Source organism: Taudactylus pleione, unplaced genomic scaffold (genome assembly GCF_031769625.1).
Source record: "Taudactylus pleione unplaced genomic scaffold, aTauple2 ptg000403l, whole genome shotgun sequence".
In the NCBI taxonomy this organism is placed as follows: domain Eukaryota; kingdom Metazoa; phylum Chordata; class Amphibia; order Anura; family Myobatrachidae; genus Taudactylus; species Taudactylus pleione.
In genome coordinates, this window is record NW_028284805.1 from 3,108,375 (window position 1) to 3,134,144 (window position 25,770).

Sequence of the window (25,770 nt, forward strand, 5' to 3'; positions counted from 1 at the left end):
CTTTTCTGAATCCGGCCCTGTGTGCCACTCTTGATCCTGACACTCTATAACTACTGACTAATCTCTCTCCTACCCGTTAACGGCAAACTCCTTGAATGGACTGTCTACAACAGCCGAACTGACATACTTTCCTCTCACTCCCTGCTTGATGCTTTTCAGTCTGGCTTTCGTCCTCTCCACTCAACAGAAACTGTTCTCACTAAAGTCAGCAATGTCCTTCTTGATGCCAAATCCAAAGGTCACTATTCTCTGCTCATTCTACTTGACCTCTCTGCTGCTTTTGACACTGTGGATCACCTCCTACAAAGCCTGTACTTCCTCGGTCTGTGTGATACTGCCCTCTCCTTGATGTCCTACTGCTCTGACCATTCTTTCTCTGTTGCCTTCCATGGGGCATATTCAATTGGTTGCGAGAATAGCAAAAAAATCGCACCTGCAAAGTTTTTCCGGCAGGTGCGAGTTTTTTGCTATTCAATTAGGTAGGTTTTTTTTTTTTCGTGCTGGGAGATTTTTTTCTCGCATCTCCTGAGCAAGTCACCAGGACTTACTCTGGCACCCCTGTGGTACCCCCCTGGGGACTAATTAAGCTATTAGAAGTTTCCAATTGGCTTAATTAGTCCATAATTACTTACCTTCTGCTGCGCTGTCTTCTGCGTCGGGAGCCGGCTCTTCTGCAGCAGTGGTGAGTAAGTCAGTGTTTGTAAGTGTGTATGAGTCTGTGAGTGACCCCCGGTGTATGTGTGTGTTACCCCCAGTGTAAGTGTGGCCCCCGGAATGGGTGCTGGGAGAACTACAGCTCCCAGCAGCCCTTGGAGCCTCCCAGCAACCCCCGGGAGTCCCAGCAGCCACCTCTTCAGTGAAAAGATAGAGGGGTGACCACCGGAGACCCCCGTGCAGGTGAGTGAAGAATACTTTTTTTTTTTTTTAACGCGACACAGCGTTTTCAAAGCTGAAAACCCCGCTACCACTTTTTTAAAATTGGATATTGTGGGTATCGGGAGTGCTCCAGTTCTCTCCAACTTCCACTACCAGTAGATGTTGTTCTTGGACCTCTTCTACTTTATACATCCTCAGGTGAGCTTGTCATCTCCTGTGGCCTCCAATATCATATCTAACCTAATGACACTCAGATCTACCTCTCCTCCCCTGACCTTTCCCACTCTCCTTAATAGCAGCTGTCTCTGCTATTTCCTCCTATATGTCCCAGCCCTTTCTTAAATTTGACACTTCTAAGATTGAGTTGATTATAATCTTCCCACCCACCCCTAATAACTTCACCTTCGTCATTTTCATTATCAATTGACAGCACAACCATCTCTTCTAGCCTGTAAGTGCGCTGTCTTGGAGTTATCATTGACTCATTCCTCTCCTTCAAACCTTACATTCAGTACCTCTCGCAGTCCTGCCATTTCCATCTCAGAAATATCTCCAGCATCAGACCCTTTCTCACACTGGAGGCAACTAAGACCCTCATCCACTCACTGATCATCTCTAGACTGGACTAACTCCTTATCTGGCCTCCCTATCTCCCAACCCGCTCCACGGCAATCTGTCCTTAATGCTGCTACCTGGTTCATCTTCCTCTCCGAAAGCACTATGTCTGCCTGTCCCCTTTCTCCGAAGAACCCAAATCAAACTCCTCATACTCAGTTACAAAGTCCTCACCCAATCCTCCTATTTACATCTCTGACCTCATCTCCCATCACACTCCCACCCACACACTTCCCTCCACAAATGAATGCAGCCTCTCCCCTAATTGATTACTTCTTCTAATTTCCGTCTCTAAGATTTTGTTCATGCTGGTCCCTACCACTGAAACTCATCCTCTTCCTATTAGACTCTCACTTATCTACAAAATGTCAAACAGGCTCTACAGACCCACTTTATAAAAACTCTCATCCTAACCCACCAATCCGTGCACCTTGCTCATTTTCTCGACCCTCTGTGTCGTCTGTCTGCCCCTTCATTTAAGCCCCCACAAGCAGTGCCCTCTTCCCTCATGTGCTTTTACTTCCCTCCCTATATCATCATCTCCTCTTCGCTGTCAACATTAGCACCAAACCTTTGGGTTTGGCCGTTCACTGCTCATTTGGGTCTACTGCAGCAATGCTTATAAATCTTGTCCATGTTCTACTATTTTGTACTATAAGTTTCTTGTTTCGCGTTTAGTTAATACTATTCCTGTTTAAGTACCCTGTAAGATCCTATGGAACCCTTGTAGTACCAGCGCTACACCTGTGTATATTGTAGTGTCTGTGGTGTAGGGTGTAGTGGTTCCATAATATTAGGTGTCTAGCCTTGTGTATGAGCAATGATACGGGGGTATAGTACCAATGCTACACCTGTGTATATTGTAGTGTCTGGGGTATATGGTATAGAATGTAGTGGTTCTCTAGTATGTAGGTGCCCAACAGGATGTTAGTGCACCTAAAAGTAAGTTTTGTGCATAAATGATGGAGAGGGTCCTGTTGTGCCAATAAGTATCCAAATTTATTGCTGTACATACAACAGAGACACAATCCTCCTATATAACAACAGAGACATGGTCAAATAAATGGGCAGGTGTGGTTCACGCACAGAACAATCCTATGATGGTGGGTAAATGATGTTGCCTGGGTTGTAAGTTAGCTCCTTTAGCTACGTTACCCTATACGCTTTTAGTGATAACTTGCAGAGTGATGTGGGTGCCTGGGATGTCAGTGAGCTCCTTTAGGGGGCCCCTTTCTGTATGGTTAGACACTGTACATCTCCCTTGCACTAATAGTGCTGCAACTGTTATAATTGTGACTGCTGTGTGTCTGTAGTATTGAATAATAATAGTGGCATCTGATACAAGCTTACCATTAAGTTGCAGAGCCAAACAGGCCTCTGTGGTGTCTGCAGCAGCCTGGTGCTCGAGTCTGCTCCTCCTCTTAGGTTGTCCTCACTGGTGACTCGGTAGTCCTGGAGTATAACAGGAAACAGACCCATGGAGTTCCCTGCAGCAGCTGGTGTGGTGGACAAGGTAGTCTTGTGGTTCACTGCTGGGTCTGTCAGCAATACTGTGAAGCTGGTCTGGCATGTGCATGTCACCAACGCATTTCAGCCAATCGCTGCCTTTTTCAAGGATGGGTGTATCTAACAATGGGTTTACCTTTATTGTCTGTGTGTCCAATGGGGGAGCGGGCCGCATTGCTGTGGTGAAGTCAGTGTGGTCGGCGATTAGAACACCGGCGAGGCCTGGACAAGGGCCATTCTGCACATGTGCAAGCCCAAGAAATGAGAAATCCCAGTCTGATGGAGCTGCTGACAGGTTGTGGAGGCGAGAAATGCATTATTACTACTAGTGAGCACCAGCTGGATATTGCACACACGTTTCTGGGAAGTATCTGCAGAGTTGGATAGTTTTGCCAGTCTAGACATGGCTGCATATTAGCACTGCACCAGCAGCCAGGAGACGCATCACTGTGAGTTCACTTCACTTTCAAAGGACAAGTTCAAGGAGTTTGCAATAATCATACTACATTTTTTGTAGCTGACAACCTATTTTCCTGGCCAACATGGGACATTAAAATATCAATAAGTGAATGCTTAATTGGCCCAAAGGGGGCGTGGGGGGGTGCCAGAGCAAGTCTCACAGATTTTTCCAAAAATTAATATTTTTAGGAAATATCAAGCTTGATGGTGAGGTGCGTGAAAAAAAACCTCCCGGCGCGCACAAAAAATAAACCACGAACCTAATTGAATAGCAAAAAAAACGCACCTGAAGGAAAAACATCGCATGTGCGGGGTTTTTTTGCTGTTCTCGCACTCAATTGAATATGTCCCATAGGGTGGAATTTAGAATTCATTTGGCTAATGGTGCGTACACACTGGGCGATAAAGTGGACGACGATTGAACGATATCGTTATCGTTCAGTCGTCCACTTTATCGTCCATTTTTAACCCCAAAAAGATGAACGATAACGACAACGCGCGTTCCCACGGGTCGTTCGTCATTATCGTTCATCGCGCTGACATGCAGGCCAACCTGACGACCTCAGGTTGCTGCATGTCAGGGAATGGGGGAGAGAGCCCGACGCTGAACGATATCGTTAATGATATCGTTCAGCGGCTGTGTTCAATGTCATGAACGACATTGAGCACAGCCTGCCGGGGACAACACTACACGATATCACTCAGGGAGCATATCGTGTAGTGTGTACCCACCATAAGTGGCTGGAAAGAACTTCCAAAGTATATCTGTTGCACAGAGAGGACCTCATATGCAATGGCGTTAAATTCCTCCATTCCTGCTGTGTCGACTATAAGCCATGATAGCCCGGGTCCAACACCTAGAGCTTTAAGTGTGCCAACTGCAAAGCATAATTAAAGAATATCAGGTTTTGGAGAGACCACTCTCTTATCCAAGACCTGCAAAGAGTGCTAAATAAAAAATAAATAAAAAATTTTGAATGAATAAACTATTAGTACATTTTTTAAAAGGCATAGGTCTGAGTGAACACCCGAGCCTACTGTATATATAGACACTTTAACATCAGAGCTTTTCCATGTATGAAGTCATAAAAGAAAAAATCGGGGCTGGATATTCAATATAGGTGACATTTTACATAGGCCCTGTGAATTATCTTTCATTGGAATTCTTGTACGAGTTTTCCACCCATAGTCATATAAATGTAAGTAAAATAAAAATGTGAATATAATGTAAGGAGTCTAATGTAGTGTATACTAACTAGAGCCAAAATGGATAAAGGCCATCATAGTTGTCTTTCTGGTCTCTCACATATGGCTACCTCCAGATGTATGAAGAGAAGGACAATCTAGTGCACAGGTTCTCAAACTTAGGGGTCCATTCAGACCCGGACGCTAACCCGCGCTCTCTCGCAGCCGTCAGGGGCCGGGTATGCAAATTTCGCAATCGCGCTGTCTGGCTTAAGGACGCTCTCTATGTTTAAAGACGCCAACTTTTCTTTCTTAACACACGTCATCTCCAGGAAGTGTGTGATTAATCGGTAACATTGAGAGCCATCGGAGCTGCACGCAGCGCTTGAGGTAGACCCTATCCCACCGCAAGCACTGCGATCAGTGCTGGCTGAAATACAACCAACTGACGTGTACAATGACGCTTCCATGCTAATTATGGACGCCCATTTAACATTTTTGACGCCTAGACACGCCTGCGTTCGCAGCACCACTCCCCCATTCACAAGCACATTCCCGTTACCACCCACAAATGGCACTGTCAGTCACTCAAAGGAGCGCTCAGTCTGTGTACTACGAGCGCACGATTCCCGGATGTAGTGACTGGTTTACGCATACATATTTTGACGCATGCGCAGACGGGCGACAATTGACCATAGGGAGCGCTTGCGGCTTAGCAACCGGGTCTGAATCAGGCTCTCAGACCCCAAACAGTGCATGTTTTCCAGGTCTCTTCACAGGATCAAAAGTAAAATAATTATAATCACCTGGGGATCTTTTAAAATGTGTCAGTAAGTAATGACTACACCTGTGCTCCTGCTGGGTGACCTGGAAACCGTGACCTGTGTGGGGTCCTGAGGACTGAGTTTGAGAACCACTGATCTAGTGCCTAATCCTTAGTAGGCTCTCCAAAGGTAATGTTAAAGCACATCTGAAAATTGAAGCATAAAACACATGTAGCATAAATCAATCTATAGCCTCCTAACAGAAGATGGACAAAGTCAAGCGCATCACAAACCAAACAAGACCCGGGAGCTTGCAGTGTTTTGAGCCAATTGGAACCCATTGCAATAAGGAACAAAGGGACTAATTTAGAGATGGACATTATAGCACAGCCTTTGTACGCAGTGGCTGGGCTGAAATCAGCAAGAGTGCGCAGGAGGCGTCTTATGTAAAAAGACGACCACTGCTGACTTTTATGATCTGCTGCTGCGTCCGAAGATGCAGTATTGGTTCAACTGCGTGACCATCTGACATATGAGTAACCCTAAGGTTACTCAGTGTGTCTGGGGGCCCGGTGAAAGGGTTCCCCTGGCTGTGGCATCAGCCCCCTGCTAGAAAGGGTCCGGTGCTGGTTTTAATTATAGGGGGACCCCTACGCATTTTTTTTCCCCCTATATTTAAAACCAGGACTGGCCCTGCAGCCTGGTGCTGGCACCTAATTTACGGTGGAACCCTACACGTTTTGTTCCCCGTAATTTTAGGTACCAGGACAGGCTGGCAAGTCTGGGTCTGGTTAGCCTTTTGGGAGGGGGGACCTCACTGATTTGTTTGTTCGATGGCAACTGGCAGATCAGGAGGTGGTGCATTTAAAACTTCTATTGAGTCCCCGATTTCAGTGTAAAACGGGCGACTTTAGCAAAACGAATAATGGTAAAGTACTTCTGAATTGAGCCGATGGTGATATTATTTTTATTGTTCAAAATGGCCAAATTTGCGGCATTAAACCACCCGATTTCAACCTGAAAAAATGAAGAAATCACCCAACTTTAATGATAGTAAATTCCCGATTTGCAAAAAAGTGATATTATCACCCGAAAATGCAAATCGGGACCAAAACGAATGTTAATAAATGTACCCCTAGATGCCTTTATACAAGAGCACATTTTAGTTTTACTCTCCTTACAAAATGACCATCCCCAGTTTCAGCTTTGCCCATTGGCCAGTGGCCGCACATACTTGGGATTTCGTCTTCATTCCCATTTCTCGGTTTCCTTTGACCATGACGTCTTGAAACTGTACACAGTACAGCAAAAATCCACAGACAATGCAATGTTCCTAGCAGTAACATAATAATATATCAAATCTATGCAAATGTCCAATATCCCAGAATGATAAATGTTATTCTGTATCTGCCCCCACATATTAATATCAAACTAATTTAACATGCAGTACCTCTATTTACCTAATACTGCTTGAAAGTGGGCTAACAATTGGGGGAGGGTCTCAAGGCCACTCTCCCTTTTTAGGCACAGTCCAGGTTTTAAGAACACTGATGTTGTTAGGCACGGAGGAGGTCTATGGGGGGGTGACACCATGAGTTATTGCGCTGGGTGATGCCAACCCTAGTGATGCCACTGCCTTTAGACTTTCTTTGCAATTTCTCTAAAGGGAAGACCAAGAGGTATATTTACTAAGGTGCGGGTTTTTAGAAATGGAGTTGTTGCCCATAGCAACCAATCAGATTGTACATATCATTTATCTAGCACCTTCTAGAAGATAATAGCTAGAATCTATTTGGTTGCTATGGGCGACGACACTTCTAAAAACTCACACTTTTAAGGGTTATAATGGTCTGTCTTTCTTTGTTGCCTTATTCTCGCCATTATGATAGCAATATCAGACCTTCCAACATGACCCGTTCCATTAGGTACAAAATGCTCTGCTCCTGGACTTCTCACCTAATGTATGATTGCAGCCACCTGTGGTGAAACACCTGTCTCATCTATTAACTAGCTCAGCACAGGTGACTGCAATCATACATTAGGTGGGAAGTCCAGGAGCAGAGCATTTTGTACCTAATTGAACGGGTATGCAGTTGGGAAGTCGGCGGACCTAATCCCGACAGTCGGCTTCCCGACTGCTTTATCCCGGCGAGGGTTAAATGACAGGCATCTAAATCTAGATGCCTGTCTTTTTACCGACACCGGGAGACCGGCGCCCGGCATCCCGATCGAAGTGATGCCGGGTGCCAAGCGCAGACAGCCGCGGGGAGGGAGGGTTAGGTTTAGGGCTCCCGGGGGGGACTTAGGGTTAGGCACTTAGGTCTAGGGGGTGGGGAAGGGGGGGTTAGGTTTAGGCACTTAGAGGGGGGACTTAGGGTTAGGCACTTAGGTCTAGGTGGTGGGGAAGGGGGGGCTAGGTTTAGGCACTTAGAGGGGGGATTAGGGTTAGGCACTGGGGGAAGGTTAGGGTTAGGCACCCCTAAGGAGGGTTAGGGGAGGGAATTAGGTTAGTGAATACTTACCTTAGGGACGATCGGAATTTTCACCCATGTCGGGCAGCCGCTGTTGGGATTCCAACCGCCGGACTTGCGGCCGGCAGTGAATGATACCGATTCCATGGAACGGGTCATGTTGGAGTGTAGGCAATATACTACTTACCGCAGTGCAGTATTGTCTAAATAATTCTTCAGAGGGTGTAATGACAGTTGATCCAACACTGCTTTTATACAGGCAGTGAATCTGAAACCTGTAGGAATTGTGTGCATCAACTTTCAATGCTTCATTTACTCCCAATTCTTTCCTGTAAGTTTTATTTATAATTCTAAAATATTTATATTTTCTCATTATTTGCTAACCTAAACTTTTTTTTTTTTTAACTTAAAATCTCTTGAAAATATTGATTTGGTCCATTGCTGAAATGGAGAAAATTGTATACAAACCCGTTATTAAAAGACATTAAAATTGTCACTGGTGTGGCTCCTTAGTGCATATACTATAGTGCATAGTGCATCCACCGGATTCGGTATGATTTACCGCTGGCCGCATGGCCGGAAGTTCAAATCCCGGCAGCGGCAGCCCGACAGAGGAAATCCCGATCGTCCTAAAGGTAAGTATAAACTAACCTAATTCCCTCCCCTAACCCTCCCTTAGGGTGCCTAACCCTAACCTCCCCCCCAAGTGCCTAACCCTAACCTCCCCCCCAAGTGCCTAACCCTAACCTCCCCCCAAGTGCCTAACCCTAATCCCCCCTCTAAGTGCCTAAACCTAACCCCCCCTTCCCCGCCGCCTAAACCTAAGTCCCCTGGGGGTGCCTAACCCTAACCCCCCCTTCCCCTAGCCTGACCCTAACCTCCCGGGGGGGGGACTTAGGGTAGGCACCTAAAACCTAACCCAACCCCCCTCCACGGCTGGCGACCAGCATCCCTTCGATCGGGATGCCGGGCGCCGGTCTCCCGGCATAGGTAAAATGACAGGCGTTGAGATTTTGACGCCTGTCATTTAACCCTCGCCGGGTTTAAGCAGTCGGGAAGCCCGCCGGCTTCCCGAATGTATATCCATCCACCATATAGGGACAATTTTAATAGCCCACTATTTGCGTGATTCCAGAGAAATAGTCGTTCAACTTTAAAGCAGTAATTTAAAGGCAAAACCGAAACGGTGGAAGATAAAGGGATTATGGGGAAGAGAAGCCAAACAGAATTTTGACAGAATGAGTTCAGCCTGATTAACGATTATTATCACAGAAACTAGTGCAAGTTCCAGAAGAGGACACGTTTTTTTGCATTGATCACTGAGCACATCAGATGAATACTTTTGGTCTGAAAGAGTAAACATTCAGTTACATATAGTTACTTACCGGTCCTTCATTGATCTGACAGGTTCTCTAATATATGCAATGGTCCTGAAAAGCTTTGTTTAGGGTTATCAAATCTCCTTAATTCAGGTTTGGTAAGAATTCCAATTATTCTATAAATGGGTTGGGTACGGGATCCTGGCGGCTGGGATACTGACAGCGGGATCCCGACAGAACTAGGTAAGTGTCCTAACCCTCCTTTCCCACGGCCGAATTCTAACCCCCCCCTCCGCAGCCTAACCCTAATACTTAACCGTTGTCATGTCAGCGGTCGGAAATTCTGGAGCCGGGATTCCGTCTGCTGTCGGGATTCCAGTACCGGTGTTCTGTATGCCGGAATGCAGCCTACATCCCCTGTAATTGTTGTGACCTAATTAAGTCCTTCTGATTGCCCATTCTGGCCACAGGGGACTTAACCTCCAATCACCCTCCTCCTGGAGCTGGGCACCTCATTTGTGCCTGGTGGACCATGATGACCGGGGAGAGGACATTGGCTGTGGCCTGGCCCCATTACTTGCAGCACCATAAAATATTCAGCTGGGGCAATCTCAGAGTAGACACTGGTTGTGGCCTGCTTCTGCCTGGCTCCATCACTTGCTTCAGGGTAAAATCATCTCTGCCTCACTATCATCCAGTCAGGCCTTAGTAACTTCTAGGCCTCCTCTCCATTTGGACCTTTGAGGTTTCACACACTCCTTCAACCCCTCCTCCTGCTACTTTGGCTACCCTGACCCAGGGCACATCCTCCCCTACTGCAACTTGGACAGCACAGCCTCTACCTGCTGCCCACCAAGAGTCGGTCTCTACCACGTGTGCCCAAGATGGTTAACTCCTATTGTCTCTTATTACCATCACCAGATATCCGATCAGAACGCCGACACCAAAATGCGGACGTTTTGAATGCCATCAGTCAGAATGTCCACACGATCCAAATGTCAACATGTAAAATGCCGACATCCACAAATGTTGACATGTTCATTATGATAACATTTTATACACATGTTGACATTTGTGTATGTCGATATAACAACATATTATACCATGGCCCACCACCCACCTCCGCCATTTAAGATGTAGGCTAGCATGGGCAAAGCCCTCAACCTTACGATTTTATCTTTCCCACATTTCCCAGGCATGTCTAATGCTGAATCGCTTCTATATGCTCTTGCTGGAACTGCATCCTTATCCTGTCTGTCGTACCCGTCTTCCATGTCTTGGGCCAAATTCTTGTCTGCCATGCGATTTGACTGAAATTGCATCCATTCATACTAGGGATGTGCAAGCTCGGATTAGTTCGGATTTTCCAGCCAAAAATCTGGTGTCAGAAAGAGGCAAAACGTCATCTTTCATTGACAAACAACATATTTCATGGACTTTTGTCCAGGAATGATGATGTTTGTCCATAAAAGATGATGTTTTGCCTCTTTCTAAGACCTGATTTTTGGCGGGAAAAATACGAATTTGGCGGGAAAATCCGAACTAATCCGAGCCTGCACCTCTGTAATTCATACTTATTCTGCCTACTGTGTGATGTTACTGTAATGTTTTGACCTCGGCATTGTTCTTCCGCCATGGTCGTCTTTTGTGTGTTGTACATATGCTCTGCAATTCTGCTACGCTATTATATTTACTCCTTGCACGGCGCTGGAAACACTTGTGGCGCCTTATAAATAAACGATAATAGGTGGTTGACTTACATCTCCACTGTACCAGGACCCGCTGCAACTAGCGCAAATTGTGTGCCTGCGTCATTTTTTTTCCGCAAGTCACATTTTACATGGTGAAATGGACTCATGAACAATTCTACAGCAAATGTGTTCTCATATACGGAGCGTCTTCATGTCACGAGGAGCCACTAAGGCGCTCCGACAAAGGTAGCGTAGCAAACATTTCCTGTAAACACTGCGTCTTAGGGCCGTATTCAATTAGCCGCGATAAGCGCTGTTCAGCGAAAAGTTTTCGCCGGTGACGTCATTTCGCCAGGCGAAAACTTTTCCCCGTATTCAATTCCAAAGTCTGCGCATAGTATCCAGCGGAAAAGATTCACCTATGAAAGCAGGCGAACAAAAGTGCAGAATTGGGGTTTTGGGGTGCAAAGTTGCGGGAACCCCCCTGCTGCCTTGGAACAGTCCCCCAAAGGTAAACTGTGTCAAAAAAATTTTTAAAAAGACTTTAGATCACCCCAAAAAAAGTACTTTCGTTTTGGGGGCGAAAAAGTCCAAAGTTGGGGGACAAACTTAAAAACTAGCGAAATAGACTCCAGGGGGGTCCCCAAGTATATCCCAGGTGTTTTTTTTATATCAGGTGTTTGCGGCAGGTGGATTTTTCGCTATTTTTAAAACTTCAATTTAACAACTTTAAAATATGCTGACCCCCATTTTCAGGTACCCCAAATTTACTGGAACTACTTATTTTCTGCAAAAAAACTGCTAAATGCTATTCGTCACCACTTATACAAAGACGCAAAATAGAACCTATTGAGACCATTTAAGTTCCCCAAATACCTCCAGCAGGGCTATTCGGGGGTATCTATAGTGATCCCCCATGTCAGTGCATCTTTTGGGGTTGTCAAGCTGATTTCCCCAAATCTGACAGTACTTTTCGCTTGTTTGCATTTCGCCGTATCCCATTTTCGCTGATTTCGAATTGAATACATTGAATACGGGGATAAGCGTCGACGTGCGCGATACTTTTCCGCATTGAAATCCTGCCGTGACGGCGAAAATCTCGCCAGCGGGACTTTTCGCACCTAATTGAATATGCCCTAGTCGCAACGTAGACGCTCACAATGTATCAGAGACGCTAGCCTGCGACTTTTGCCGCAAAGGATTAGTAAAACTCATGTACAAAGTCGCAGATTCGGGAAGGTGGAGGGAGAACCGGCGAGCCCCGGTGGTCAGTCAACGCTACTAATGTAGTTTCGTCGCTTCTTGCAGCGTGAATAAGACGGAACTTTTGAAAAGAGGACGCTTGCTACGGCTAGGTCACAAGGACCCTGGTGCACTGAGAGTGGCTATTTGGTGCACCTTGAGCCACAGTCTATGAAGACACATCTGTGTGGCCTCACATTCCTCTGACACCTGCCCTTCTTGCTGCAGAGCATAGACTCGAGATGGAGGAAATGAGAGAAGAAGGTTTATGGTGGAACCTGCATGTGAGCCCTCATACCATATAGGATGAGCAACATGCTGACCTCCAGCTGTTGTGGAACTACACATCCCAGCATGCCCTTAAACAGTTTAAGCATTTCCTTAAAGCAAAACTGTGGCAGGGCATTCTGGGATGTGTAGTTCCACAACAGCTGAAGGGCCATATGATAAATATCCCTGGGCTATATAGTCTCACGTGCAGGTTCCACCATAAACTTGGTAGTTTATCCTCAGTTACTACCTTGAGCACTGTTGGTGTCCCCATCTCTATCATTCCAACTGGATTCTCCAATTCAAAAACCCACCACCCACACTGCTAAGTTGATTCCTCCTCTCCCAGTAACTCGATGAATAAAGATTATCTTGAAAGATGTACAGTATTAAGGAAAATAAAATAGAATACCACTGTAACAGCAGCACAGAGGATGCCAGCTCACACTTTTCTGTCATGATAGAGGTCAATGCAAAGCGTATGTCAGTTTAATGACTTTTCTTCATATTTCCCACTTATCAACATGCAAATAGCATTTTTCACCTGTGTAAATGCGAGTGAATTACGTAATGCTTAACAAGATGCGGTTTCTGCCTAAAACATTTCCCACACTCAGAGCAAGGAAATGGCTTCTCCCCGGTGTGAATTCTCTGGTGCCTGACTAGAACCGATCTCTGCCTAAAATATTTCCCACAGTCAGGGCAGGAAAACGGCTTCTCGCCGGTATGAATTCTCTGGTGTGTGACGAGGACGGATTTATCTGTGAAGCAATTTCCACACTCGGAGCACGAAAACAGTCTGTCGCAGGTGTGACTTCTCTGGTGTGCAGCCAGAGCGGATCTATCGGTGAAACATCTCCCGCACTCGGAGCACAGAAAGGCCTTCTCCCCTGTGTGGATTCTCTGATGTTCAACGAGGTTGACTTGCCTTGTAAAGCACTTCCCGCACTCAGAACATAAAAATGGCTTTTCTCCTTTGTGCGCTCTCTGATGCTCAACAAAGTTCGCCTTCCTGGTGAAACATTTCCCGCACTCAGCGCATGCAAACGGCTTCTCACCGGTGTGTGTTCTCCGATGGCTAAAAAGAACCGATTTGTGTGTAAAAAATTTACCACACTCAGGGCAGGAAAACGGCTTCTCCCCGGTGTGAGTTCTCTGGTGTTTAAGAAGGTCTGATTTCTGGGTAAAACGTTTCCCGCACTCAGAGCACGGGAATGGCCTCTCCCCCGTGTGGATTCTCCGATGTTTAAAAAGATCCGACTTCTGCGTGAAACTTTTGCCGCACTCCAAGCACGGAAATGGCCTCTCACCCATGTGGAATTTTTGGTGTGTAGTGAGGGCCGATTTCTGTGTAAAACATTTTCCACACTTAGGACATGGAAAGGGTTTCTCACCCGTGTGGACCTTCTGGTGGGTAACGAGAGCCGATTTATGTGTAAACCACTTTTCACACTCAGAGCACGGAAACGGCTTCTCGATAACGTGGGCTGGCTGGTAAGCAATAAGTGTGGTATCCTGTGCAAACCATGCCCTGCATACAGAACGGGGAGATAGCTGATCCCTACTAAGAGGTGTATTATCGGTAACAGTATCAGAGTTATCAGGAGAACACTGCTCATGATTAGAGGGACCAGATAATATATCCACACAGTGAAGCGATGGGTGTATAGTTGGAGTAATGGGGTCTTCTCCTGCAGAAACCCCTGTGACCTTATCGTCTATCTTACATATTGGAGATAAAAGCAGATTTTCTGTAAAGTTATTCCCGATGATGTGTCTATCTGCGGGGAAAAGAAAAGAACTCTATGAAAAATATGAACGTTGTCCTATGATCAAGAAGGATTACACAGTTTCTCGTGACCGATTCCCTATACTGTACGAGGCACTAAGAAGCATTATAGATAATTATATAAAGTCATTACCATATAAGGCAATATGTGAGTCAGACAAAAACGCCTCTTGGGACTGGAATACTGAATGACAGCTGCCTGGCTTTAATATGAAAGACCACCTAACATAACACGGGCATCCCCCTCTGCATTTCCATGCACAAAGTGCCATATGATCACCAGCTTTCCTGTTTTGGGATTCGCTGGGCTGAATGTTGTTCAAGTGCCGATCACCTACATTAAGTACCAATAAAACTGCAATTTTTTTATTAACATATCTGTGTCTGAATTTGAATGAATAGGCCGACATGTCGGACTCCCTAATTGTGTACCCCATCGGTTTCGTGTCCCGATAAAAGTTTATATTTGCAATTAACAGGCTGATGTAGAGTGGGACGTACTGTATTTTCTCCAAAAACGCAACGCCAGATCTTTTCAAAGCCCATCGAGACGCATGCGCCGTGCGAATCAGACTCTTGCGCAGACGTAAAGCTCCGCTTCACTGCGTCTGACGTCACATAAAGACTTGTATTGAACAAATACACAAAGTATAAGAATACCTGTTCTAGAAAAGGAATCCATATTAAATATCAAGTCACATCTTAGGGGGATGCAGTCAGAAAGCCGACGGGTGAAATGCCGACCGCCGGCTTCCCTACTTTGGGATTCCGACAGGGGACTAATGACAGGCATCGAAATCCCGACGCCTGTCATTAGACCTATGCCGGGAGCCCGACGCCCAGCATACCAAACGAAGGTAAGCCGGGCGCCGGGTGTGGACAGCCACGGGGTGGGGGTTATGGTTAGGTTAAGAGCTCCTAGGGGGAGACTTAGGGTTAGGCACCCCCCTGGGAGGGTTAGGGTTAGGCTAGGGGAAGGGGGGCTTAGGCACCCCCGGTGGGAGGTTAGGGAGACTTAGGGAAAGGGGGGGGGTTAAGTTTAGGCACTTACAGGGAGGGTTAGGCACTTGATGGGTAGGTTAGGATTAGGCACCCCTAAGGGAGGGTTAGGGGGGTGAATAGGGTTAGTAATGCTTAAAAAACTCACCCGTCGGGATCTTCTTTTGCCAGTCTTCCGGCGTTGATCCCATCTTAAGAAGGGATCCTAAGATGGGATCCCATACCCAACCACTTAGGAAGGGGTTGGGTATGGGATGCCAGGGCTCGGGATCCCGGCTGTCAGAATCCCGATGCCGGCATTCCGAAAGAGCTAGCATACCGACACTTGTTGTTCTGTATGCTAACCCTCCTCCTCTCCCTACCCTAACACTCCCTCCCCGGTGCCTAACCCTAACCGCTCCCCCTAGTGCCTAACCCTAACCTCCTCCCTTAGTGCCTAACCCTAACTTCCTCCCTTAGTGCCTAACCCTAACCCTCCCCTAACCTTTACCTTCAGGATGCTGGTGGTCGGTATTCTGGAGCCAGGAACCCAACGGCTGTCGGGATTCTGGTGCCAGGATATAGACCTTCTACATTCCATGTGTCGGGATGCTGACTACATCCCCTTAGGAAGGGCTCAAACTTATTTATTATTTTATAGCTGATCTCTATTAACATCTAATAGTCTTGAAAGAGAACTAATCTTTAATACAGTAATTTATTCAGTTAATTTGTATTCAGCCAGCCCTCAATGGAAACACAGATGAATATAAAACAGGCATTCTCACACCAGCTTTGAATGAGCAATCAGTGTATTATTGGGATAACCTCTGTCGTCACAGCTTCAAATCAAACCACAACCTGAATGACAGTCACCTAAATATTTGCAGAACAAGTATATAACTTTGCATGGGCAAAGCCAAATGAATGTATATCGTGGGTATTGTCACATGTGGTTATGTGACAAACAACAGAGAGTGTGGGGAGGAGACTGGTCAGATCTCTGGGCTGGTAACACACAGTGACATGATGTGAGGGGGAGAGCAGGAGTATAATAGGGGCTGATGGCTCCTGATGTATGAGATACACCAGAGAGTGTGGGGAGGAGACTGGTCAGATCTCTGGGCTGGTAACACACAGTGACATGATGTGAGGGGGAGAGCAGGAGTATAATAGGGGCTGATGGCTCCTGATGTATGAGAGACACCAGAGAGTGTGGGGAGGAGACTGGTCAGATCTCTGGGCTGGTAACACACAGTGACATGATGTGTGGGGGAGAGCAGGAGTATAATGGGGCTGATGGCTCCTCATGTATGAGATACACCAGAGAGTGTGGGGAGGAGACAGGTCAGATCTCTGGGCTGGTAACACACAGTGACATGATGTGAGGAGGAGAGCAGGAGTCTGACTTCTCCATCGGGCAGATACTGTTGCTCAGTATAATATGTGACTCTTGTGTTTTTCTTACCTGTGCGGATATCTTTAGGGATTTCCTCCTCCTTACACTGCTGATACATACCTTCTTCAACCTTAATATCTTCTACTTTAACATCAATCAAATCTTCACCCTAAATAACCCACAAGAAAATACAATAAAGATAGTTAAATAATGTTTGATTCTATTAATAGAGATAGAATCATTTAATGTATCATCTGTATTTCAGTATTTTGCAAGACCTTCAATTTCCACCTACCTGATCCCCCTGTAGGACACTGTGATTCTCCTCTGTATCATCCTGGGAATAAACAGGACGGGGACATCTCTCTGGGGAATCTCTGTTACTGGCCCCATCTGTAGGAGACACACAGTGACTGATTACATTGTATATATGTGATTGTCAGATGATGTGTATATAGGTGGCCCCATAGCTGCTCTCTCCATTACAGTAAGTGACAGTCTCCTCTTACCCAGTGATGTGAGGGGCCGGTGATTCTCCATCATCACGTCCTTGTACAGACCCCTGTGTCCTTCTATATACTCCCACTCCTCCATAGAGAAGTAGACAGTGACGTCCTCACACCTTATAGGAACCTGACACACACAATGATACAGTCATCACCCAGACACATTCCCTGGTGTTACTGTATAATGTCCCATTCCCAGCAGTCACCTCTCCAGTCATCACCCAGACACCTCCCCTGGTGTTACTGTATAATGTCCCCTTCCCAGCAGTCACCTCTCCAGTCATCACCCAGACACGTCCCCTGGTGTTACTGTATAATGCCCCCTTCCCAGCAGTCACCTCTCCAGTCATCACCCAGACACGTCCCCTGGTGTTACTGTATAATGTCCCATTCCCAGCAGTCACCTCTCCAGTCATCACCCAGACACGTCCCCTGGTGTTACTGTATAATGCCCCCTTCCCAGCAGTCACCTCTCCAGTCATCACCCAGACACGTCCCCTGGTGTTACTGTATAATGTCCCATTCCCAGCAGTCACCTCTCCAGTCATCACCCAGACACGTCCCCTGGTGTTACTGTATAATGTCCCATTCCCAGCAGTCACCTCTCCAGTCATCACCCAGACACATCCCCTGGTGTTACTGTATAATGTCCCATTCCCAGCAGTCACCTCTCCAGTCATCACCCAGACACATCCCCTGGTGTTACTGTATAATGTCCCATTCCCAGCAGTCACCTCTCCAGTCATCACCCAGACACATCCCCTGGTATTACTGTATAATGTCCCATTCCCAGCAGTCACCTCTCCAGTCAGCAGCAGAATGATCTTGTTGGTGAGTTCCAGGATCTTCTGGTCATTGTGTCTCTCATGTATCAGTGAGTAAGGTGGAGGCACCGTGATGGGGCCCTGGGTCCTGCTCAGTCCTCCTGACACATGTCTGCTTGGTGTCACATGCTCACCAGATGTCTTCTTCACTACTGTGTAATCCTGTGTATTGAGAGGGACACCAAAAGATATCACTAAGCACATTACCAAAACTGTTATTTCTCCAGTCAGGTCCATGTGTTAGTAATAGAGATAATAGTGATGTCACTGTGACACTCCCAGACTCCCTCACCTCCCCAGTCAGGTCCCTGTGTTAGTAATAGAGATAATAGTGATGTCACTGTGACACTCCCTCACCTCCCCAGTCAGGTCCCTGTGTTAGTAATAGAGATAATAGTGATGTCACTGTGACACTCCCAGACTCCCTCGCCTCCCCAGTCAGGTCCCTGTGTTAGTAATAGAGATAATAGTGATGTCACTGTGACACTCCCAGACTCCCTCACCTCCCCAGTCATGTCCCTGTGTTAGTAATAGAGATAATAGTGATGTCACTGTGACACTCCCAGACCCCCTCACCTCCCCAGTCAGGTCCCTGTGTTAGTAATAGAGATAACAGTGATGTCACTGTGACACACCCAGACTCCCTCACCTCCCCAGTCAGGTCCCTGTGTTAGTAATAGAGATAATAGTGATGTCACTGTAGCACTCCCAGACTCCCTCACCTCCCCAGTCATGTCCCTGTGTTAGTAATAGAGATAACAGTGATGTCACTGTGACACACCCAGACTCCCTCACCTCCCCAGTCAGGTCCCTGTGTTAGTAATAGAGATAAGAGTGATGTCACTGTAACACTCCCAGACTCCCTCACCTCCCCAGTCAGGTCCCTGTGTTAGTAATAGAGATAAGAGTGATGTCACTGTGACACTCCCAGACTCCCTCACCTCCCCAGTCATGTCCCTGTGTTAGTAATAGAGATAATAGTGATGTCACTGTGACACTCCCAGACCCCCTCACCTCCCCAGTCAGGTCCCTGTGTTAGTAATAGAGATAACAGTGAGGTCACTGTGACACACCCAGACTCCCTCACCTCCCCAGTCAGGTCCCTGTGTTAGTAATAGAGATAATAGTGATGTCACTGTAGCACTCCCAGACTCCCTCACCTCCCCAGTCATGTCCCTGTGTTAGTAATAGAGATAACAGTGATGTCACTGTGACACACCCAGACTCCCTCACCTCCCCAGTCTGGTCCCTGTGTTAGTAATAGAGATAAGAGTGATGTCACTGTGACACCCCCAGACTCCCTCACCTCCCCAGTCAGTCCCTGTGTTAGTAATAGAGATAATAGTGATGTCACTGTGACACTACCAGACTCCCTCACCTCCCCAGTCAGTCCCTGTGTTAGTAATAGAGATAATAGTGATGTCACTGTGACACTCCCAGACTCCCTCACCTCCCCAGTCATGTCCCTGTGTTAGTAATAGAGATAATAGTGATGTCACTGTGACACTCCCAGACCCCCTCACCTCCCCAGTCAGGTCCCTGTGTTAGTAATAGAGATAAGAGTGATGTCACTGTGACACTCCCAGACTCCCTCACCTCCCCAGTCAGGTCCCTGTGTTAGTAAAAGAGATAAGAGTGATGTCACTGTGACACTCCCAGACTCCCTCACCTCCCCAGTCATGTCCCTGTGTTAGTAATAGAGATAACAGTGATGTCACTGTGACACACCCAGACTCCCTCACCTCCCCAGTCAGGTCCCTGTGTTAGTAATAGAGATAAGAGTGAAGTCACTGTGACACTCCCAGACCCCCTCACCTCCCCAGTCAGGTCTCTGTGTTAGTAATAGAGATAAGAGTGATGTCACTGTGACACTCCCAGACTCCCTCACCTCCCCAGTCAGGTCCCTGTGTTAGTAATAGAGATAAGAGTGATATCACTGTAACACTCCCAGACTCCCTCACCTCCCCAGTCAGGTCTCTGTGTTAGTAATAGAGATAATAGTGATGTCACTGTGACACTCCCAGACTCCCTCACCTCCCCAGTCAGGTCTCTGTGTTAGTAATAGAGATAATAGTGATGTCACTGTGACACTCCCAGACTCCCTCACCTCCCCAGTCATGTCCCTGTGTTAGTATTAGAGATAATAGTGATGTCACTGTGACACTCCCAGACTCCCTCACCTCCCCAGTCAGCAGGTAGATAATCTCCAGGGTGAGATTTAATATCCGCTCAGTCATGTGATCCCTGTCTTTGTCCATCCTCCTCAAATTGCAACTACTATTAAATACTCTCCAGATCCTCACAGTTCGTTGGTCTAGAAAGAAACAAAATCATTATTTAAAATTTTTTTTAAAAAAAGCACACACGGATCTTAGGATATGAAGCACTAGCAGAACATTACGTTGTACACACACATCTGTACTGATTAAGGTTAAGCCTCTGGTCCTCTTGTAGCCAGGAGCCTTGATCCTTCCAGACAGCGCCCTGCACAGCTGTAGATCGCTTCTACTAACCCCTCATTGGTAAAGGTCACACCTCGAAGAGGTGCGAGGGGAAACTTGTGATGTCGGCACTACTGTAAATGGCCGACATGTGCACAGCCACATGGCCATGAACTGAAATTTCCCCCCTATAGGTTTATAGCATGCAGGGGGGTAGGAGACCCCAAAGTAGGGAGCATTTTCATTGGGGATCATTATATAAATGTGCGCAGCACGCTATACTTGGCATTTTAGGTTTGGCACCAGAACTGACCTTGCGTTGCAATATGGCAATGTGCAAAATCAACAAACAAAAATGAAAAGCAGGAACAGAAAACCGTACACATGACGTCTCATTATAGATTATAATTCTTTCCAAATACACCTGCGCTATAAACCTGACCGATATAATTCTAAAAATATAATTATGTTGCCGTCGGAGGTCTGATGGGCAGGTCCGGAGGTGCATTTAAGTATTTGGGAGGGTCTGGTTGCATTTTAGGGGCATGTGGGGAAGTCAAAACAATAAATTGTGATGGTAGTAGGACCAAAATTTTTCTCTTTTGTGATTGGACCATGATGATTGGACCCTTAGGGGTACATTTACTAAAGTTCGATTTAAAATCGATCAAAATCGATGTTGTGTTTCTGGGGGCTAAATCACAAATTTACTCATAGACAACTTTTGATTTAGTTTTTTAAGTATTAGAAAATGTGTGATGTAGCCCCTGAAATAAAACATCGATGTTGATCGATTTTAAATCGAGTAGTAAACATACCCCTTACTGTACACAGGTCATATTGATAACTAAACACAAGTCACCCACCTGATCATCATCAAGTTCTGCAATGCCAGAAAGTTACTAAACAAATACAGGAGTACAAATTATAAAATAGAGAAGATGCAGTATATACAGGTCACACCAATATCACATACCTGATACACACTGATCCCTATACACAGGTCACACCGATATCACACACCTGATACACACTGATCCCTATACACAGGTCACACCGATATCACACACCTGATACACGCTGATCCCTATACACAGGTCACACCTGATACACACTGATCCCTATACACAGGTCACACACCTGATACACACTGATCCCTATACACAGGTCACACCTGATACACACTGATCCATATACACAGGTCACACACCTGATACACACTGATCCCTATACACAGGTCACACCTGATACACACTGATCCCTATACACAGGTCACACCTGATACACACTGATCACTATACACAGGTCACACCTGATACACACTGATCCCTATACACAGGTCACACACCTGATACACACTGATCCCTATACACAGGTCACACACCTGATACACACTGATCCCCATACACAGGTCACACACCTGATACACACTGATCCCTATACACAGGTCACACACCTGATACACACTGATCCCTATACACAGGTCACACCTGATACACACTGATCCCTATACACAGGTCACACCAATATCACACACCTGATACACACTGATCACTATACACAGGTCACACCAATATCACACACCTGATACACACTGATCCCTATACACAGGTCACACCAATATCACACCTGATACACACTGATCCCTATACACAGGTCACACCTGATACACACTGATCCCTATACACAGGTCACACACCTGATACACACTGATCACTATACACAGGTCACACCTGATACACACTGATCCCTATACACAGGTCACACCTGATACACACTGATCCCTATACACAGGTCACACACCTGATACACACTGATCCCTATACACAGGTCACACACCTGATACACACTGATCACTATACACAGGTCACACCAATATCACACACCTGATACACACTGATCCCTATACACAGGTCACACCTGATACACACTGATCCCTATACACAGGTCACACACCTGATACACACTGATCCCTATACACAGGTCACACACCTGATACACACTGATCACTATACACAGGTCACACCAATATCACACACCTGATACACACTGATATCACACACCTGATACACACTGATCCCTATACACAGGTCACACCGATATCATACACCTTATACACACTGATCACTATACACAGGTCACACCTGATACACACTGATCCCTATACACAGATCACACCGATATCACACACCTGATACACACTGATCACTATACACAGGTCACACCAATATTATTTATTTATTTATTACCAGTTATTTATATAGCGCACACATATTCCGCAGCGCTTTACAGAGAATATTTGGCCATTCACATCAGTTCCTGCCCTAGTGGATCTTACAATCTATATTCCCTATCACATGCGCACACACAAGTGTTAATTTTGTTGGGACCCAATTAGCCTACCAGTATATTTTTGGAGTGTGGGAGGAAACCGGAGTACCCGGAGGAAACTCACGCAACACAGGGAGAATATACAAACTCCACACAGTTAGGGCCGTGGTGGGAATCGAACCCAGGACCTCAGTGCTGTGAGGCAATATCACACACCTGATACACACTGATCACTATACACAAGTCACACCAATATCACACACCTGATACACACTGATATCACACACCTGATACACACTGATCCCTATACACAGGTCACACCGATATCATACACCTTATACACACTGATCATCACTATACACAGGTCACACCGATATCACACACCTGATACACACTGATCCCTATACACAGGTCACAACGATATCACACACCTGAAACACATTGATCCCTATACACAGGTCACACCGATATCACACACCTGATACACACTGATCCCTATACACAGGTCACACCGATATCACACAACTATTACACACTGCTCACTATACACAGGTCACACCGATATCACACACCTGATACACACTGATCCCTAAACACAGGTCACACCGATATCACACACCTGATACACACTGATCACTATACACAGGTTACACCGATATCACACACCTGATACACACTGATCACTATACACAGCTCACACAGCTGATACACACTGATCACTATACACAGGTCACACCGATATCACACACCTTATACACACTGATCACTATACACAGCTTACACAGCTGATACACACTGATCACTATACACAGGTCACACCGATATCACACACCTGATACACACTGATCCCTATACACAGGTCACACCGATATCATACACCTTATACACACTGATCATCACTATACACAGGTCACACCGATATCACACACCTGATACACACTGATCACTATACACAGGTCACACTGATATCACACACCTGATACACACTGATCATCACTATACACAGGGTACACTGATATCACACACCTGATACACACTGATCCCTATACACAGGTCACACCTATATCACACAACTGATACACACTGATCACTATACAAATGTCACACTCATATCACACACCTGATACACACTGATCATCACTATACACAGGTCACACACCTGATACACACTGATCACTATACACAGGTCACACCGATATCACTCACCTGATACACACTGATCACTATAGAAAGGTCACACCCATATCACGCACCTGATACACACTGATCACTATAGAAAGGTCACACCCATATCACGCACCTGATACACACTGATCACTATACAAAGGTCACACTCATATCACGCACCTGATTCACACTGATCACTATACAAAGGTCACACTCATATCACGCACCTTATACACACTGATCACTATACAAAGGTCGCACTCATATCACGCACCTGATACACACTGATCACTATACAAAGGTCACACTCATATCACGCACCTGATACACACTGATCACTATACAAAGGTCACACTCATATCACGCACCTGATACACACTGATCACTATACAAAGGTCACACTCATATCACACACCTGATACACACTGATCATTATACAAAGGTCACACTCATATCACACACCTGATACACACTGATCACTATACAAGGTCACACAGCTGATAGACACTGATCACTATACACAGGTCACACTGATACCACACACCTGATACACACTGATCACTATACAAAGGTCGCACTCATATCACGCACCTGATACACACTGATCACTATACAAAGGTCACACTCATATCACGCACCTGATACACACTGATCACTATACAAAGGTCACACTCATATCACGCACCTGATACACACTGATCACTATACAAAGGTCACACTCATATCACACACCTGATACACACTGATCATTATACAAAGGTCACACTCATATCACACACCTGATACACACTGATCATTATACAAAGGTCACACTCATATCACACACCTGATACACACTGATCACTATACAAGGTCACACAGCTGATAGACACTGATCACTATACACAGGTCACACTGATACCACACACCTGATACACACTGATCATCACTATACACAGGTCACACCAATATAACACACCTGATACACACTGATCACTATACACAGGTCACACACCTGATACACACTGATCACTATACACAGGTCACACACCTGATACACACTGATCACTATACAAAGATCACACTCATATCACACACCTGATACACACTGATCACTATACAAAGATCACACCAATATCACGCACCTGATACACACTGATCACTATACACAGGTCACACACCAATATCACACACTGATCATCAATAATAATGATAATAATGACCTCTTTTATCCAGGTATTAATGGTCTGGGTGATAGGGGTCTCTCTTAGGTTCGAAAACAGTCTCTTCTTTATTATTCTCTTTTTCTTTGTTCTCCAGGTCTCCAATTGAAACACTAGTCACTCAGTTCTTATGCTAAATCCTGTTTAAACGTCGGCCATTTTCCTAAAGACCAACTGTAGTTGGGAAACAGGCACTGTCTCACATAAAATGGCGCCAGCACTGAAGTCATTAGTATCCCTCTGGAATCAGTCGGCTGTTTGGGGACAGGGTGAAATTGGTATTGTAAATGCACGTTACAATATGTCTGCAGGAGCCATTTTATGTAGGACATCGGCCCCATGTAAATAGAAGGCACATTATTGTATGAATTACATCAATAGTGTTATGTTTATCTAGAATTACCCATGATCCTCTGCTGTAGGTTTATGATACTTTGTATTGCTGTAAATATGTGTGGTTAAGTTGTGGCTTTGTCCCTTTATTGAACACATTTGTGTCCCTATATCCTATTTCTGACAAACTCCACCTTACAATTCTTCATTGCATTTCATGTAGTTCTCAGTGTATTTTGTTTTATTATTTTAGCATTTTTTTGTTAAACTAAATTCAGTAAACATTACATTTTGTAAAATGTAGTACATGGAGGTTTGTAGAATTTCAAAAAGAGATAGGAGGAAGATCCGGAAGGGTCCAGGGTTAGCCTGATCTGCACATCCCACAATTTTTGTGTGTGT

The 25,770-nt window shown here is 45.7% G+C and overlaps 1 protein-coding gene across 2 annotated transcripts; it reads right to left on the bottom strand.

Annotated features, from left to right (window-relative positions):
• Positions 1 to 12,881: 12,881 nt before the first annotated feature.
• LOC148506462 (uncharacterized) lies at positions 12,882 to 25,193 on the bottom strand. Of its 2 annotated transcripts, none has more exons than XM_088446738.1 (7): positions 25,036 to 25,193; positions 20,075 to 20,208; positions 17,871 to 18,056; positions 17,074 to 17,197; positions 16,860 to 16,957; positions 16,634 to 16,733; positions 12,882 to 14,179 (listed from the first exon to the last, which is right to left on the bottom strand). In XM_088446738.1, exons 2-7 carry the CDS (start codon positions 20,150 to 20,152, stop codon positions 12,939 to 12,941), a joined length of 1,827 nt encoding a protein of 608 aa, XP_088302864.1. In that variant the 5' UTR covers positions 20,153 to 20,208; positions 25,036 to 25,193; the 3' UTR covers positions 12,882 to 12,938. The 2 variants fall into 2 exon arrangements, with proteins under 2 accessions (XP_088302864.1, XP_088302865.1); XM_088446739.1 differs by lacking the exon at positions 25,036 to 25,193 and adding an exon at positions 23,873 to 23,894.
• Between the last annotated feature and the right edge of the window lie 577 nt (positions 25,194 to 25,770).

Coding starts and splice junctions, on each gene's coding strand:
- LOC148506462 (XM_088446738.1), bottom strand. CDS start 20,152: ATGGACAAAGACAGGGATCACATGACTGAGCGGATATTAAATCTCACC. Junction 16,734..16,859: donor GTGTCCTACAGGGGGATCAG/GTAGGTGGAAAT, acceptor TGGGTTATTTAG/GGTGAAGATTTGATTGATGT. Junction 14,180..16,633: donor CCCTAAAGATATCCGCACAG/GTAAGAAAAACA, acceptor TTTTCCCCGCAG/ATAGACACATCATCGGGAAT.